Below are 16,774 nucleotides of genomic sequence, written 5' to 3' on the forward strand. Positions count from 1 at the left end.
CCATAGCATGGACTCGAAAGCCAAACTGCCTAGGTCTCAATGGTTTTGCCATGCATTGGCCGTGTGACCTTGGGCAACTTATTCCTCTGTATGCCTTCATTCTCTCATTTGTATCACAACGCGAGTAACAATCCTCGCCACTGGGGGTAATCATGAGGATTTAATGAGTTAATGAATGCAAGGTACTTGGCACATAGAAACATGCTATGCTAAGCATTTCCTAATGGAATTATTTTGCTCATTCCTTTTTTTTTTTTTTTGAGATGGAGTCTCGCTTTGTCGCCCAGGCTGGAGTGCAGTGGCACCATCTCGGCTCACTGCAAGCTCCGCCTCCTGGGTTCACGCCATTCTCCTGCCTCGGCCTCCCAAAGTGCTGGGATTACAGGCGTGAGCCACCGCGCCCGGCTTTTATTATCCCTTTCCAAAATCTTCTATGCATCAGAATTTCCTGGGGTTCCAATTTCCATCAAATTCAATGGTAAGCAGGGACTATGGGCAAGTATGATCTCTCTAGAGCCTCATTTTTGTGGTTGGTAAGATGGGGATAATAGTACCTGGATACTATTGTGATGTTGGGAAGTTTAGATCAGTTAATACATAAAGCACTTAGAAAAATGCCTAGTACTTAGCGCATCCTCTAGAAATGTTGGTACTGTAGTAGCAGTAGTAGTAATAGTAGTAGCAATCGTAGTAGTAATTATCCAGTCTGAATGTGGTTGAGGGTTTGACTTGTCTGTGGACAGCTCCACCTGCATGTCCTCCTATGACTTTAAACCAAACTCACATCTAAGCTCATCAACTTTTTCACACCAGTGTCTATCCCCGCTAACTAAAATTCCATTGCTGGCTTCCCTGTTCCTGACCTCCCAGGTTAAAAGACCCTTGGTCATTTCTGACTCTTGCTTCCCCTTTGTCTTTTATTTCTGATTTCCTTTCTGTCAATGGCTGAGACAGGTTTATTCTCTCCCATCCCACACCCCCACTTGGGTTGGTGATTTACCTATATTCATGCCCCCCAAATTGCCACGGCCTCCCAGCCAGACCGGTTGCCACCAGTTCACCCTCCAAACCACTGTGTACATGACACAACACACACAGCCTGCTCTTGGGAGAGGCTTTTTTTGTTGTTGTTATTTAGTTTTTATTTCATAATCATAAACTTCACTTTGCAATCCAGCCAGGCATGGAAGGGAACAAGGAAAACATGGAACCCAAAGGGAACTGCAGCGAAAGTACAAAGATGATAGGATACTCCGAGCAAATGGGGTGGAGGGTGCTCTCCTGAGCTACAGAAGGAATGGTTTGGTGGTTAAGATAAAAAACAAGTCAAACTTACTAGACTTGTCCACAATCAGCAATGGTGACCTTCTTGCTGGCCTTGCTATTCCTGGACCCAAAGCACTCCATGGCCTCCACAATCGTCATGCCTTGCCAAAGACCACATGCTTGCCATCCAACCACTCAGTCTTGGCAGTGCACATGAAAAACTGGGAACCATTTGTGTTGGGTCCGGCATTTGCCATGGAAAAGATGCCAGGACCTATATTCTTTAGGATGAAGTTCTCGTCATCTAATTTCTCTCCATAGATGAGCTTGCCACCAGTGCCATTATGATGTGTGAAGTCACCACCCTGACACATAAACCCTGGAATAATTCTGTGAAAACAGGAACCCTTATAACCAAATCCTTTCTCTCCAGTGCTCAGAGTATGAAAGTTTTTTGCTGGCTTTGGAAACTTGTCTGCAAACAGCTCGAAGAAGACACGGCCCAAGGGCCCACCATCAACCGCACTGTCAACCCCAACATAGTGGGATTGACCATAGTGCAGCAGCAGTGTCTGCAAAGCCAGGAGATGCTTTTAAATCCTCACCCCACACTGTGCTCAGTGCCTCAGAAGGAGCTTCTAAATTTTTAAAGAGGGTCCATGCCAGCTAGTTGAAATCTACCACAGTTAAGTTGGGCTTTCCACGGTTTCTCTTTGAGTCTTTGCCTCCTAGTTTGGGGTGGGGTATCTGTTTTGAATGCTTGGCCTCATTCATCCTCTCTGTCCCCTTCTCAATCTGGTGCTGGAGTTGAAGTTTCTTCAGAACTGACAGTCACATCGCCACACAGCCTTGACTTAGGCCATTTCACCCTCTCTGTCTTTGGTGTCCCACATTAATCTTTTTTTTTTTTTTTTTGAGATGGACTCTCGCTCTGTCACACAGGCTGGAGTACAGTGGTATGATCTCCGCTCACTGCAACCTCCGCCTCCCAGGTTCAAGTAATTATCCTGCCTCAGCCTCCTGAGTAGCTGGGACTACAGGTACGTGCCACCATACCTGGCTAATTTTTCGTATTTTTAGTAGAGACAGGGTTTCACCATGTTAGCCAGGATGGTCTCGATCTCCTGACCTCGTGATCCATCTGCGTCAGCCTCCCAAAGTGCCCAAAGTGCTAGGATTGCAGGTGTGAGCCACTGTGCCAGGCTGAGGAACTGAATTTTTAATTTGACCTAATTTAAATTAGCTTAAATTTAAATAACCGTACGTGACCAGTGGTACCATACTGGAGAGCGTAGCCATAGACTTTTATATACATAATGTAAAATAGTAAAGACAATGTCTTTTTTTTTTTTTTTTTAAGACAGGATCTTCCTCTGTCACCCAGGTTGGAGTGCAGTGGTGCGATCTCAGCTCACTGCAACCTCCACCCCCCCAGACTCAAGTCATCCTCCCACTTCAGCCTCCTGAGTAGCTGGGACCATAGGTATGTGCCACCACGCCTGGATAATATTTTGTATTTTTAGTAGAGATGGGGTCTCACCATGCTGCTCAGGCTGATCTTGAACTCCTGGGCTCAAGCAATCTGCCTACCTTGGCCTCCCAAAGTGCTGGGATTACAGGTGTGAGCCACCATGCCTGGCCCAGATCCTGTCTTCAATAGAACATTAAAAAAATTGTTGAGATCTCCGCAGCCCTCTGTGTACTATGAAGTGGCAGATGGGGGAAGGCAATTTTAATCAGAGACCACAGCTGTATCTAAGTGCGAATCTTTACAGTGATCATACTTAGGGCCAGGGTGGGCCTCAGGGAACGGGGAAGATGAAATGGTGTCATGCTTCTTAGGCCCCATATTCTCCAACAGCAATCCCCCTACTCGGGATGTCGGCTCATACTCCTTTGCCTGGCAGCAAAGGGGTCCATGATTTGACTCCATTGACCAAACCAATCTTACTTCCTCTCTTCTGCAGCCAACAATCTCTGCTTTTCTCTGTACCCCACCCACTCCATACTCATTCCCACTTCTGTGATGTTGTTCACATAGTCCCTCCTGCTTGTAATATCTATTTTTGGTAACTCCAGTATCATCCAAATCATTCCTATCCTTCTCATCCCAAGGAAGCCCCACCTCATCTGTAAAATCCATCTCTCAACATTCTCTCTCTCTCTCTCGTTTTTTTTTTTTTTTTTTTTTTTGGAACGGAGTCTTGTTCTATTGCCAAGGCTGGAGTGCAGTGGCACGATCTTGGCACACTGCAACCTCCACCTCCCAGGTTCAAGCGATTCACCTGCCTCAGCTTCCCAAGTAGCTGGGACAACAGGCGTTGCCACCATGCCCGGCTAATTTTTTGTATTTTTATTAGAGATGGGGTTTCACCCTGTTGGCCAGGCTGGTCTTGAACTCCCAATCTCAAGAGAACCACTTGCCTCAGCCTCCCAAAGTGCTGGGATTACAGGTGTAAGCCACTGAGCCTGGCTAACATTGACTCTTAACATTGTTCTCTCTTGTTTTCAAATCCAGTTGTAGTTGAAATTAATAATCTGTGATTGCATACTATGTTACTAATTGTTTTATAAATTTTATTTTTGTCTCAGACATTAAATTATAAATTCAAGGGCAGGAAACACGTTGTCTATGACTTCTGTAGCTTTTACATTCTAAAATAGGATTGTCATATAGCACATAGTAGGTGCTCAGCAGTGTTACTGCTGCTTGGTTGACAAATACAAGTATTAACATGTTGTCTATGACTGCTGTAGACCTGACATTGTAAAAAAGGATTAGCACACAGCACACAGTAGGCACTCAACACTGTTACTGCTGCTTGGTTGAAAAATGCAAGTAGTTTTGATTTCTTTTCCATCTCTAAACTGTTTGGTGAGATTAACTTTCTTCCAACTTAATGTACAGCTGCACATTTACTATCTGGAAGCAAACCCGAGGCTGAAGTAGATCCACTCTGCTTTGTGAATTAAATTTACAATAAAGTCAAAGACAGATGGCTAAGAGGAAACTTGAATCGTCTCTGATATTATTAAATCTTCTAGTTTGAGGCTCAGAGAGCCCAAGAAAATTTTCTTTGAATCCCTATGGGCTTTCTATTCCATAGATGAAGTTATAGAGCTGGCTTGAGAAGCAATTTTGTGCAATCATTTACCGAAGGGGAGGGGAAAAATCATTATAGTCCTTCAGAGGTTTGCAAGTAATAAGCATGTTATACTCTCCTCAGGCCCAGAAGAGCTGCGTGGGTTTGATAAATAGCCACGTTTGGTCCGACTGCAGCTCTAAACAGATGTCTGTAAATATTGCAGAAAGCCGGCAGAAAGTTGGTGGGTGTTCTTGATGACTGGCTGTGGGTGCTGTTGTTGGCAAACAGGCTACAGCTGTCTCTCTCCTTTCTGTGGAGGATTACTCTGCTACAGGAACCTAGAATTCCTTTGTCTCGCTGGTGACTATCTTTGCCATCACGGCTTCTTTTAAAAGCAGTGGTTCTCAAGTAGCAGTGGTTTTTCCCCTACCCTTGTCCCGTCCAGGAGACATCTGACAATGTCTGGGGACATTTTCTATTGCCACCACTGGCAGTACAGGAGTAGAGGCCAAGGTTGCTGCTCACCATTCTACAGTGCACAGGGCAGTCCCTCGCTACCCAGCAAAAAAATTATTCAGCCCAAAATCTCAGTCATGCCCAGGCTGAGAAACCCTGTCTTATATTTATTTATTTTCTTATTTTGAGAAACCTTGTCTTAACATAATCTTTTAAAATTATAGCTTGTTCATTCATTCATCCATCCATTCATTCATTAATTCACTCATTCAACAAATATTTATTGTTAAAATATAGAAAATATCCAACTACGAGACCACCCTGGCGAACACAGTGAAACCCTGTCTCTACTAAAAAAATACAAAAAACTAGCCGGGCGAGGTGGCGGGCGCCTGTAGTCCCAGCTACTTGGGAGGCTGAGGCAGGAGAATGGCGTAAACCCGGGAGGCGGAGCTTGCAGTGAGCTGAGATCCAGCCACAGCACTCCAGCCTGGGCGACAGAGCGAGACTCCGTCTCGACAAAAAAAAAAAAAAAAAAAGAAAATATCCAACTAGTCCTCTTTCTCTGTGTTGGTGGATTGTTTCATTCACATAGTAAGTTATGTATTGAGCATCTATTCCATGCCAGGCACTGGGGTCTGGAACAATATAGTCTAGGTCTTCCCTCATGTAGGGTTTAAATTCTAGTGGAAGGGAGGCAAGAGTCCAAACAAGTTGACAAATAAAAGAAGAGGATCATTTCAACTGGCAGTAAATACAATGGAGAGTATAAATGGGGTAAAGGGAGAGAGAATGGCCTGGGTTGCAGTGGCTGTGCAGGGTGCTACTTTCAAGAGTAGGGCTGGGGAAGGCTTCTCTGTACAGGTCATACTGAGGCTGAGACCTGAAGGAAGCAGACTGTCAAAAATTGAGAAGAGGAGTGTTCAAAACAGAAGGAGCAACACGTTCAAAGGCTCAAGACAGGGAAGGCCTGGGTAGGCTCAAGGACCAGAAACATACATGGTGCTGAAGCTTGGGTGGAGGAGGTGAGGTTGAAGGAGGAGGTGAGGGTAATGGATGGGCAGGAGTCAGACAGTGCAGGGCCTTACAGACCTCAACAAGGAATTTAGACTGCACTTCAGGTATAGCAGGAAGCCGTGGGAGGATTTTAAGCTAGGTTAGACAAGATCTGGTTTAGGTATTTCTTGAGTCCACCCAGCTTAGATGACAGAGCTAAGAATAAAGATGGAAGAAGTATGTTCAAAGTAAAGTCCCAGACTTGCTTGCATATAATCCATGACTCAGTCAAGCAAGCTGCCAGCCTTAGATTTCTCATCTCTCGTTACTGCTGGTCCTGAGTACCTTTGCTCTGCATCCTTAGTGGACTCAGTCTTTGAACCAGTGCTGACAACCCCAGCATGCATGGAGCTCCATTTCCCCCAGCACTGAGGGTCGGAGATGAGTCTTGCTGCCTCATGTGCACCATCTGTGCCTGGTCAGACCCTCCTTAATGCTAGCTGAGCTTTCCCATTGGGAGGCTTCCTGGTCTGTAGTGAGCAGCTTTTCCTATTCCTTAGCTGGATTGAGATCTTCCTTGAATATCAGACTTCTGTAGTTGCCTAGTTGCCCAGGATCCTGCCTGGCAATTTCAGCTTCTGTCCTGATGGATAACACCCTTGGGACCAGGAGGTGGCACCTCCTGACTCTGAACCTATAGCAGCCCCCATGCTGCTTAGAGTAAAACCCAAATTTCCATCCAGCCCTTGCTAACCTATTCAGAGTCTCCTTGTACCATTCCCTCCTTGGCTCACAATAATCCACCTTTGGGATTTACCAAAATCTTTTGTTCCTCACCCCTTTGTTTTTGGGGGTCTCCTTGTGTAGAATTCTCTCCCTGTAGTTTCTTGCCTCCTTCATGTTCCAGCTCACATGATACCTACTCAGATAAACCTTCCCTCTTTAAAGTTTCTCTACAGCATGCATTCTCAATAAGCATGGTGTCACCCTAGTGGGGTGAACATTGGCTCTTAGAAGATAAAAAAAAATTACTCTTTTAATATACAAAATATAGACATACATACAGGACATAAACACACACATACTTGCACATACACACACATATGGTAGTAAAACTTCATGAGTTTATTGATTAGGCAAAATAATATCTAAAAAGTCTCTTTAGAGGAGCAAAAATGAAAAATAAGTTAAGCAACATTGCTCTGTAGAAACTAAGTCTCCCCTTTCCTGTCACCAACATATATCCTAATTTATCTCCTTCTAAGAACTTATTATGACAGGCAACTACCTTGCTTATTGTATTTCAGTATTTCCTATCTCCTCCTACTCCTCTGAATGCAAATTCCCTGAAGTCTTGGGATCTTGGCCATTTGTTCATCATTGTATCTCCAGCATTTGCTCAGTACTGGGCACACAGTAGTTGTTCAATAAATATTTGGTGGTTCAATTACCATTGTAACCAAGGGGTGATTTCAAATACTAGAACAAGAACCCACTGGGCCAAGTGGACTCCTCTTGGATTTCAATTCTCACTTAAATGCTGCCAGATTTGTTGGGTCCTTTTGGACCCTGAGTTCAAGTATAAGTCACCTTCTCTGGCCCATGGACAAGTTAATCTCTTATCTTTTTTCTTGATGATTCCCAGTTTTCTCTCCTTCCTAACCACTGAGAACCCAGTAACCAGGTAGCCCAGCCCTTTCCCTATTCCATTGAGATATGATAGTGAATACCATACGGGTGTCTGACTCATTGAATTAAAAACATTTAAAGAAAATTATAGCAATAGGCTAGATGTATTGGCAATTACACAGCAGAAGGCATGCACAATTATCTGATTTGATTTAGCACTAAATTGAATCACAGAGAGCATCTGCAATAGAAAAAAGACTGGAAGGAAGCAAACCAAAATGTTAACAATGTTATCCTTCTCTGGAATGTGGACTTGCAGTTTATTTTCTCCTTAAGTTTCTGGTTAATTGAGGAATTTCTGTAATGCGCATTTATTTTATCTTAAAAAACAAACAAGGTTTTTGGTGGCTAAAGGTTTTAAGTCCATCCATGACACTGCAGTATTAAAGAGAGATATAGGCACATTCCTGGTCCATTGATCTAGGACCAGTTGTATTTGAATATACAGTGACCCCCAAAGAGCCTTTCTAGTGGTATTTCTGTGCTTAGAGAAGCCACTGGATTTGGGCCAATGTAATCATTTAGGCAAACAGACACAGCCTTCTTGCCAGAAGCACACCCACTAGAACTTTCATACTTGTTTTTTTTTTAGAGATATTTGTGACTTGCAAAAGTACAACAAAGTAATTATACCATAAGGCCCTTCCCTCAGACAAAATGCAAAACAATAAAAAAAAAATTCCCACATATTTTAAAATATTTTTCAGGGGCTTCATGGCTCCCTGAAGCCAAGGTTACAAAATCCTGACTTAGGCTTCTTAGTGAAATGCCTCTTAAAATCCAGGCCACATCTCTTCATTTCTTCTACTAGCTGCCATTAACTGATTTACCAACTGCCCAAACCTTCCCCTTACTTGAAGGATTTTCTAGACCCTACCTCCTTCTAGCAAGGGTCATATGAACCAATACAAGCAGTTCATGTTTCAGTATCCTTCAAGGCTCCATTAGGGGTTCTGAATGTCCTTGTGATCAAGGAATGCTTTCAAATACTATAACTTTTGGAAGATCAACTAACAAAAAGACTCCATCCAACATTAGACCCAACAATTCAGTAGTAATTCCAAAGTCCATGGTGATAGCTAATATCTCATCGGGGCTCAAGGCACCCAGCTGAGCACACAAATCTTTTCAACTCAGAGCCACTATCTGCTTTGACATTGATCTCTTATGTACTCAAAAGGTGACAATAATATATGATGCCTCAACAATGTACACACGCTGTTGTAACCACACCAAATTATAGACATCCATAAAAATTTGGTGGCCTTACCTGGGAAAGGTTCATAGTACAAATGGTGTAATGAGGCACGTGGTTTGCAAATCACCAAAGAACTTAAAGTATTTCCTATATCCAAAGTACTATTCTATGGTACAGGTGACTTTTAGGACCCTCATTTAAAACAAACTCATCTGGGAAAAAAATCATTTAGTAGAAGATTGTATTTGGCTGCCCAAACCTTCCTGAGTTAAAGAGTTTATCTTCAGAGGAAAAGCACCATTCTTACCTCCTCCAGAGCCCACAAGGAGTCCACCACAGGCTTGATCTTCTTCTGGTTGTAGAGCCCTATGAGTTTTTCCACCACTCCCCGAATGAGGCCCGCCCGGCCTTGTTTGAAGAGCAGATTTAAAAGGGAAAACCCCGCGATGACTTTGTTCTCCTCGTACAGCTTGATGGGGTTCACCTTCTCCACCTGCCACCACTGCAAAGAGAGGTGGTGTATCGGGTTATAGGAACTCAATACCAGGATTAAGGCTACATTTGCAGCATTGCTGATGTCATCAGCGACTACAGGGGGAGCATGGGGCTGCAGCTTAGCAGACTCCACTGGCCAAGGGGTTGCTCTTGGTGGTGAATTTTATTTTTTATTTTTATTTTTTGAGATGGAGTCTCGCTCTGTCACCCAGGCTGGAGTGCAGTGGCATGATCTCAGTTCTCTGCAACCTCTGCCTCCCAAGTTCAAGCAATTCTCTGCCTCAGCCTCCTGAGTAGCTGGGATTACAGGCGCCTGCCATCATGCCCAGCTAATTTTTGTATTTTTGGCAGAGACGGGGTTTCACCATCTTGGCCAGGCTGGTCTTGAACTCCTGACCTCATGATCCACCTACCTTGGACAGTGGTGTATTTTTTTTAAAGCATCTATTTTGCTAGGCACTGTTGCAAGTACATGGGAAGCCATAGATAGTGATGCTTATGAGACGCTCAGGTCTAAGTGGGAGAGAGAGATCAAAACTAACTACAAGGCCACATGTAGTTGAAACATTAAGTACACGGTCAGGATCATCAGCTTCGGAGTTGAACTGTTGCTCTACAATGTTCTGTTATTAAGTGTAAAGCTCTTGGCTCAGTGAATGGTGGTGGTGATGATGGGGTTGTTAAAGGAAGTAGGATGGCAGAAAAGTTTACACAGTGTGGTGGGGGACATGACTGAGGTGGCCTCTCTGACTGCAGGAGCAGCTTTCCTGGGGGAGTGGCTATGACAAGGCTAAATCTGGGGAGGTGGGTAGGGATCCATTGGATAAAGAAGAGGGAGGAGGGGTGATTTAGGAAGAAGGGACAGCATGAAGAAATGATGAGGTCAAACTGTTGGGACTGAATCAGTGGTTCTGAACTGGCGTAGTTTTGTCCCCAACCTTGGGTAGAAGCCAGGGATGCAACTAAACATCCCACAATGCTCAGGACAAAGAATATTCACAGCAAAGAATAATCTACAACAAAGAATTACCCAGCCCCAAATATCCATAGCACTAAAGCCGAGATACCCTGGACTAAAATTCTGGGTGAAATACCTACAAACTATTCAGTGTGGCCATCTCTTTTCCAGTCTCTCATCTCCTCCCTTCAAGTATCAAAATAAGTAAATAATCCACTAGAAACCTAGAGAAATGGGGATCCAACTGCTTTGTTGTGATTTAATTGCTTTTCCTTTGGTGCTGGTTATAGGTTAGAAATCCAAATGTCCAGTTTCTGGGGGATTCTAGGAGATAAGATGTTCAATATCATTTCAATACAGGATGCAAAGAGGAATGTGATGGGCATTTAGAAACATTGATAGTATTTATGTTATCATTGAGTTCATTTATATCCTCTTTCCAAAAAGAATTAAGGAGACTGACTAAAGTGAAATTTTTTATTTTTTTAAATTGGGAAGCTTATGTCATTAGGAGAATAAGCATGGAAAAGATAGGGTGAAAACAATGATGAGGTTCATATAAAAAATTATTTACAAAAGCACGTTTGGAGAGGGCTGGGGGACCAAGAAGAGCCACACATTTGACCTTAGGTTTCTTAGGTTCCAATTTTGATGGTCTTACCTGGCAAGGGTTCGTGGCACAGATAGTGTGGTGAGGCACATGGTTTGCAAACCACCAAATAACTTAAAGTATTCCTTACATCCAAAATACTATTCCACGGGACAGTGATTTTTAGGACCCTCGTTGAAAACAAACCAACTTGGGAAATACAGCAAATATAGAAAAATAATAACTTGCCTCACAGTGTATCTGCAATGCCTCAGTGAATGTTTGTGGAATGAATGCTTGCTGCAAATGTACACTTGCTGCACAGTTGTGGTTAAGAAGGTTATAGAGCTGAATGCCTAGTTTTGAATCTCAGCTTTGTCACTCATGAGCTGTGTGACTTTAGGCAAATCTCTTAACTTCTCTGTGCTCAGTTTCCTCACTGATCCCCACGGGGTGGTTATGAGGAGTAAATGTGTTAATGCATATGAAGTGCTTAGCATCGTGTCTGCCACATACGAGGTGCTCTATAAACACACGCCATTTTTCTTATCTTAATTTGAACAAGATGTTTTTGGTTTAGTGAATAAGAGCTCCAAATATGGAGTCAGATTGCTCTGTAAATGTTAACTTCCTCTATGAGTATCATCATCGTTATGGTGTGAAAGAAAATGGCATGTTTGGCAAATAGTGAGGCATAAACTCTGCAGCAATTTTAAGACGCAACATCATTAAGATAGCTGAGTGGGAAATTCCTGTATAATTCCCGTCGACCTTCAATTTCTAAGCCTCTCTTGAATACATGCAAAATTTTTTTTTCTAGAACTTTTCAGAGCAAAGTTCCACCTCTTGGTAGGCCCTCTCTTCAGTTTTCTTCCAAATGACCCTTAGTGTTTGAGCAGGCCTCTGAAAGAAAACATCCTCATTCTTGACCTCCAGGTACAAAGCGTTCTGGTAATAGGAACCCCTGCTTTGGGCAGAGGAATCTCCATCTCCATCCTGGCTGTGCATTTATGAATGCCTTCGTTGAGCATGGGCACACTGCAATTATTTCATTAACAGTGTGTGCTGGGATTGTGCATTTAGGGGAGAAAGGGAAAACACTTCTTACAATTGTATGTAATTTGGGACCAGTGTGGTTACCCACAGCAGTCTGTCAACATCATGTTAATTACAGTCACAGCAACACAGCAGCTGTGCATGGCACAAAGCCTGTCTTCAGGGGACACACTCCAGACAGCATCCTTCATTATACTCCATTCTTACTCCTCCTGTAGGTTCTGTAGTCAGGATGATCCTTGACCTATATTTTAAAGCCCAAACGCATAGAGAGGACCTTTGATTCGAATCTCACAAGTGCAGGGAGTTATTATCCATTCCAGAATGTTTGGAGCTGAAGTTTCTGGCAGCCAATGTTGGCACTTTGAGAGCATATGAATACCCATAGTGCCACACTTAGAATGAATTCCAAACTCCTTACCATACTTTTCCCTGACCACTTTGTTTTAATTGCCTCCATCCACCCTGCTATTTTCTATTTTAGCACTCAATTTTTATCCCCTTCAGAGGTTTAGTAGCCATTTATAATCATGTTATTAACACATCTTGCTTATTTTGGGTTCGTCTCCCTCATTAGTATATAAGAACCAAAAAGACCCAAAGTGCACCTATCTTCTTTACTGTGATAGCCTGGTGCTTGGCACAATACCAAAAACAGCAGGTGCTCAGAAAATGCTTGTCAAGTGAGTGGATCAATCGATGCTGCACTGGCACATAGAAGTCCAAAAGTAGAGGGGGCTAAAACAAACCCTTGTGAAAAGTAGCAATCCCCTGTTGGGAAGGGGTAAAAATGAAAGTTTCTGCCATTTGACCCAGCAGTCCCACTACTGGGTATATATCCAAAAGAAAGTAAATCGTTCTATCAAAAGGACACATGCACCTGTATATTCATCGCCATTCTATTCACAATAGCAAACACATGGAATCAACCTAGGTGCCCATCAATGGTGGACTGAATAAAGAAAACGTGAGACATACACCATGGAATACTATGCAGCCATAAAAAAGAATGGAATCATGTCTTTGCAGCAACATGGATGCAGCTGGAGGCCATTTTCCTAATGAAATTAATGTAGAAACATAAAACCAAATACTGCATGTTCTCTCTTATAAGTGGGAGCTAAACATTGGGTACTCACGGACATAAATACGGGAACAATTAACACTGTGGACTACTAAAGGGGACTGGGAGGGGGACAGGGGTTGAAAAACTAACTATTGGGTACTATGCTCACTATCTGAATGAGAGGATCATATGTACCTCAAACTTCAGCATCATACAATATACCCGGGCAAAAAACCTGCACGTGTACCTCCTGAATCTAAAAAGTTGAAATTATTTTAAAAAAATACCTTGGAACGTGCAAAGAAAAAAATAAGGAATACTGGCTGGTGCTGGGGTACTGGTGGTTCATTTCAAAGAAGAGAAGGAATTTGGACTGGGAAAGGAGTGCTGAAATGATATTTTATTTTAAATTAATTTAATTTAATTTAACTTCATTTTTAGATGGAGTCTCGCTCTGTCACCCAGGCTGGAGTGCAGTGGCACAATCTCAGCTCATGGCAAGCTCTGCCTCCCAGGTTCACGCCATTCTCCTGCCTCAGCCTCCCAAGTAGCTGGGGCTACAGGTGTCCGCCACCATGCCCGGCTAATTTTTTTTGTATTTTTAGTAGAGACGGGGTTTCACCGTGTTAGCCAGGATGGTCTTGATCTCCTGACCTCGTGATCCGCCCACCTCAGGCTTCCAAAGTGCTGGGATTACAGGCGTGAGCCACTACGCCTGGCCGAAATGATATTTTAAAAATTAAGTTTGGCCGGGTGCAATGGATCGCGCCTATAATCCCAACACTTTAGGAGGATGAGGCAAGCTGATTTCTTGAACCCAGGAATTCGAAACCAGCCTGGGTAACAGGGTGAAACCTTGTCTCCACCAAAATAATAAATAAATTAGCCGGGTGTAGTGGCAGGCACCTGTAATCCCAGCTACTTGGGAGGCTGAAACAGGAGGGTTGCTAGAGTTCAGGAGGCGGAGGTTGCAGTGAGCCAAGATCACGCCACTACACTCCAACCTGGGTGCAGAGAGCTAGACTCTGTCTCAAAAAGGTTCAAGCCCACATTAGTATAATTCTAGCAAATATAGCTCCAGATAGGAAGATAGATCGGAGTCAATTCATAGTGAGGTGAATGCCCAGGGATATTGCTTCGCAATGGCTGACAAACTAACCACCATATTTAAAGCATGATCACCCAAGAGAGTGGTTCATGAGCTTGCCCAAGTGTACAAGTCACCCCAGAATCTTGTTAAGGTCATAGGGTCCTCATTTCTATCTCTAGTTCAAGAGGATGGGGACACAGATCTCCAGTACCCCAGAGACCTAGTCAGAAAGTGGCCAAGTGAAAGGCTGGCCTCTCTATGGAGCAAAGAAAATGCGCTAATGTTAAGTTCATTTTTGACCAATGATTAAAGACACCAACACTTAAGCAATTTTGACTGAAAGTTGAAGCTTTCTTGAGTTTCACTGACACTCCCACGTTTCTGTTTCATTTAGACAAAAGTAGTCTAAATTCTGGTCCTGTCCATTTGCAGGGAGCAGGGCAGGAGTGCAGGCTTTATTGGAAATGAGTGATGAACATGAAAGACAAGATTAAGTCAATGCCTTATGATAGAAGAGCTCACAGCTGGGTGTGGTGGCTCCTGTCTGTAATCCCAGCACTTTGGGAGGCCGAGGTAGGCGGATCACGAGGACACATTGAGACCATCCTGGTCAACATGGTGAAACCCCACCTCTACTAAAAATACAAAAATTAGCTGGGCGTGGTGGTGCATGCCTGTAATCTCAGCTACTAGGGAGGCTGAGGCAGGAGAATTGCTTGAATCAGTCGGAGGTTGCAGTGAGCCGAGATCATGCCATTGTACTCCAGTCTGGCAACAGAATGGGACTCCGTCTCAAAAAAAAAAAAAAAAACCAAAAAGCTCACAACACGTGAATCAACATACCACAACAGTACGTCAGATGTGCCTGGATACTTACTGATTTTGCAAAGCTGAAGAAGCTCTTGGTCTCTCCAGTTACCATGTTGGATGAGCCTGAAAATGAAAGATTCCCTCATTAAGCAATTGCTAATGAAAATTGACATCTCTTGTTATGCATGAAAAAAATGGCAATTGTTTGGTCCGGAACTGGCAAAATCTTGAAAACAAATTTAATTAAGCCTTGGCAAAGTGAGGGGAATGAGAATGAGGCATCAAGTTGACTATTTTAGCTAAGTGTCCCTAATCAAAGAGAAAGTGACATTTCTTATGGTGACCGTTTCATTACTTTGAAAAATTGGGCATGTAGCAAAAATATGATGTAGGCCAACATTTGAATAAAATATGAGTTGCCGAAATGTCTCTTCAGGTCTGTTCTTTGAGACTGAGAAGGGAGCTCCTTAGTGAACCTTTTTTGTGATTCTGAATTTGATTCCCTAGCAAATGAGGAGCTTGGGGCTCTGACCTGGGCTGGGTACCTAACTGGTGGGAGATGTGGAGCAGAGTTAGACTATAGATGGATTGGAAAAAATGGGTATAGAAGCTTGCAGATGAGAATGAAAAGAGGCCCAGGGACCAGGAAAATGGTGTGACCCATGTGTCAGCTCCAAAGAGGTCTGAGACAAGTGGTATGAGAAACAGTTTTGCCAATTGGACAAGCAATATTCAGAGGGCAGATGGGAGGTGGAGTTGGGAAAGATTCCCTAAGATTCTCATGTGGAGAGAAAAGATCCTTTACAAGGTTTGAGGGCAGGGGAGAATGAGAGAGCTCTTAACAGTATGGGGAACATTCAAGTACCATACAGGTGCTTTTTCAACGACTTTCCTGCCTTGTCTCCAAAGATTTGGGAGTAAGTTCTTCTCAGAGAGGAGTTATTTAATAACATAATCATGTGTATTTTAAACTATTTAGCCTGGGTAAACTAGTAGCCAGTTACTAGGTTGGTGCATAAGTAATTATGGTTTTTGTCATGACTTTTAATGCCAAAGACCGCAATTATCCTTGCACCAACCTAATAGCGAACCATTGCTTCTGTTTTTGTGGGGTGAGTACCACAGGGCATCACAGTACTAGACTTCGATCAATTAGTGACCAAGTGATCAATGTAATGAATTCGATAATTGTGAACTACTCAAATTGAATAATCAAGTTGAATTTCACCAAAATGACATCATGAAACTGGGGCACAAATAGAATTATTGGTAAGTGATAAGTAAGGATGACTACATCATCCATCTGCATTTGACTTACGTGTTAGTCATATCCGATATCCTTGCAATGTGCAGTGACTCTCATTGATAATAATAAGCTACACATCCACTTCAAAGGAAATACATGGCCATGATTGAAATTACTGGAACACTCCAGCAATGGGATGTTTACCTGCCTCTGGTGAGCTCGGCTTTCTTTCTGTTACAATGATCTGAAGATGACAAAAAGATGCTTGCATATTTATACCCCTGAAATATTTATTTTATAAGCTCTACAGGTAATAGCAGGGAATTAGTGTTTTTTTCTGAGTTACCCAGAATTAAGACTCTTCTATTGTACCAACAGGGGACGAAGGTACCAAGAATCTCAAACGCTGGATAAATCCAATATTGTTTAGTGTCAGAATATGCCATTTAGCTTCAAATACTCCTACTTTAGTTTGTGGAGACTAATGTTTAAATTAGTTTGCATGCCTGTGACAGAAGAGAAGAAAAAGAAGAGAGAAAGGAGGCCTTGGAGCCTCATTTTGCTGGAGAAAATCTTCTCCCGGTCGTTTTTCACACATCTCTTCCACTCCTAAGAGCATAGAAGTGAATGTAGAAAGAGATGGAAACGGACATGAGCTCCATCTATCCAGAGCTTCTGTCTTGAGTGGGATGCTCAGGAGTAGTTTAGGGGAAGAAGAGTGTGTACTTCGCAACTTCTCGAATAGTGAAGATCCTCCCTTAAAACCCGCATGT

The 16,774-nt window shown here is 43.0% G+C and overlaps 1 protein-coding gene across 1 annotated transcript in view; it reads right to left on the minus strand.

Annotated features, from left to right (window-relative positions):
- The window catches only part of VAT1L (vesicle amine transport 1 like), a 189,783-nt gene that overhangs the window by 86,306 nt on the left and 86,703 nt on the right, over nt 1-16,774 (minus strand). Inside the window, exons 6-7 of the mRNA XM_003917210.4 lie at nt 14,823-14,878; nt 8,999-9,193 (exon numbers count right to left, since the gene is read on the minus strand). Coding sequence (XP_003917259.2) covers nt 8,999-9,193; nt 14,823-14,878 — 251 coding nt within the window. The remainder of the gene's footprint in view (nt 1-8,998; nt 9,194-14,822; nt 14,879-16,774) is intronic.

Source organism: Papio anubis, chromosome 18 (genome assembly GCF_008728515.1).
Source record: "Papio anubis isolate 15944 chromosome 18, Panubis1.0, whole genome shotgun sequence".
NCBI lineage: Eukaryota > Metazoa > Chordata > Mammalia > Primates > Cercopithecidae > Papio > Papio anubis.